Genomic DNA, 1,295 nt, shown 5'->3' on the forward strand with positions numbered 1-1,295 from the left:
TGAACTTTTTTATTAAAGATGGATTACATCTGACATGTGAACAGCAGAGCTGTCAGAATCCAGCTCCATGTACTCCCAGCAGCAGCACAAAACCTCCTCCTTGAGAGCTGATGGACCTTTTCACACCTCAACCAGAGGATGGACATCCATTTTGTCTTGGGGGGCAAAATTCTGTAAGAAATGGACTCACTTTGCCTGCAAAGTCTGCCCTAATTTGCAGTGATTTTTCATACTTTCAGTGCCCCATATCCAGAGACAGCAAATGCCCAACAGCAGCTCCATGGCCCAGTTCCTCCTCCTGCCATCTGCAGACACACGGGAGCTGCAGCTGCTGCACTTCTGGCTCTTCCTGGGCATCTCCCTGGCTGCCCTCCTGGGCAACGGCCTCATCATCACTGCCATACTCTGTGACCAGCACCTGCACAGCCCCATGTACTTCTTCCTGCTGCACCTCTCCCTCACAGACCTGGGCTGCATCTGCACCACCGTGCCCAAAGCCATGCACAACTCCCTCTGGGGCACCACAACCATCTCCTACACAGGATGTGCTGCACAGCTCTGGTTCTTTCTTTTCTTTATCACAACAGAGCTTTCCCTCCTGACCATCATGTGCTACGACCGCTACGTTGCCATCTGCAAACCCCTGCACTACGGGACCTTCCTGGGCAGCAGAGCTTGTGCCCACATGGCAGCAGCTGCCTGGGCCTCTGGGTTTCTCAATGCTCTGCTGCACACAGCCAATACATTTTCAGTACCTCTCTGTCAAGGCAATATTTTGGACCAGTTCTTCTGTGAAATTCCCCAGATCCTCAAGCTCTCCTGCTCACACTCAGGCTACCTCAGGGAATTTGGGCTTATGGTGGTTGGTGCCTGTTTATCATTTGGCTGTTTCATTTTCATAGTTTTCTCCTATGTGCAGATCTTCAGGGCTGTGCTGAGGATCCCCTCTCAGCAGGGACGGCACAAAGCCTTTTCCACGTGCCTCCCTCACCTGGCTGTGGTCTCCCTGTTCATTTGCACTGCCGCATTTGCCCACCTGAAACCCTTTTCTAACTCCTCCCCATCCCTGGATCTGGCCCTGTCAGTTCTGTACTCGGTGGTGCCTCCAACATTGAACCCCCTCATCTACAGCCTGAGGAACCAGGAGCTCGAGCAGGCTCTGAGGAAACTGATATCTGGACCCTTTTCGGGAGAAAGAAACTGCCTTTTCTCATTGGCAAATCTGTCATAATCTACTCAGTCACTACAGGCCCAATCCACCTTCTTGAGTTTTTGGTGATGGTTATGGTGGTCTT

General features: G+C 51.8%; 1 protein-coding gene across 1 annotated transcript; it reads left to right on the forward strand.

The window, feature by feature from the left end:
• Window positions 1-607: 607 nt before the first annotated feature.
• Window positions 608-1,231, forward strand: LOC114072806 (olfactory receptor 14J1-like). Its single transcript, XM_027910649.1, has one exon. The coding sequence runs from the start codon at window positions 608-610 to the stop codon at window positions 1,229-1,231; it is 624 nt and encodes a 207-aa protein (XP_027766450.1).
• Window positions 1,232-1,295: the final 64 nt, after the last annotated feature.

The sequence above is a fragment of the Empidonax traillii genome, unplaced genomic scaffold, assembly GCF_003031625.1.
Source record: "Empidonax traillii isolate 1590-97213 ecotype Southwest subspecies unplaced genomic scaffold, ASM303162v1 scaffold4045:size21205, whole genome shotgun sequence".
In the NCBI taxonomy this organism is placed as follows: domain Eukaryota; kingdom Metazoa; phylum Chordata; class Aves; order Passeriformes; family Tyrannidae; genus Empidonax; species Empidonax traillii.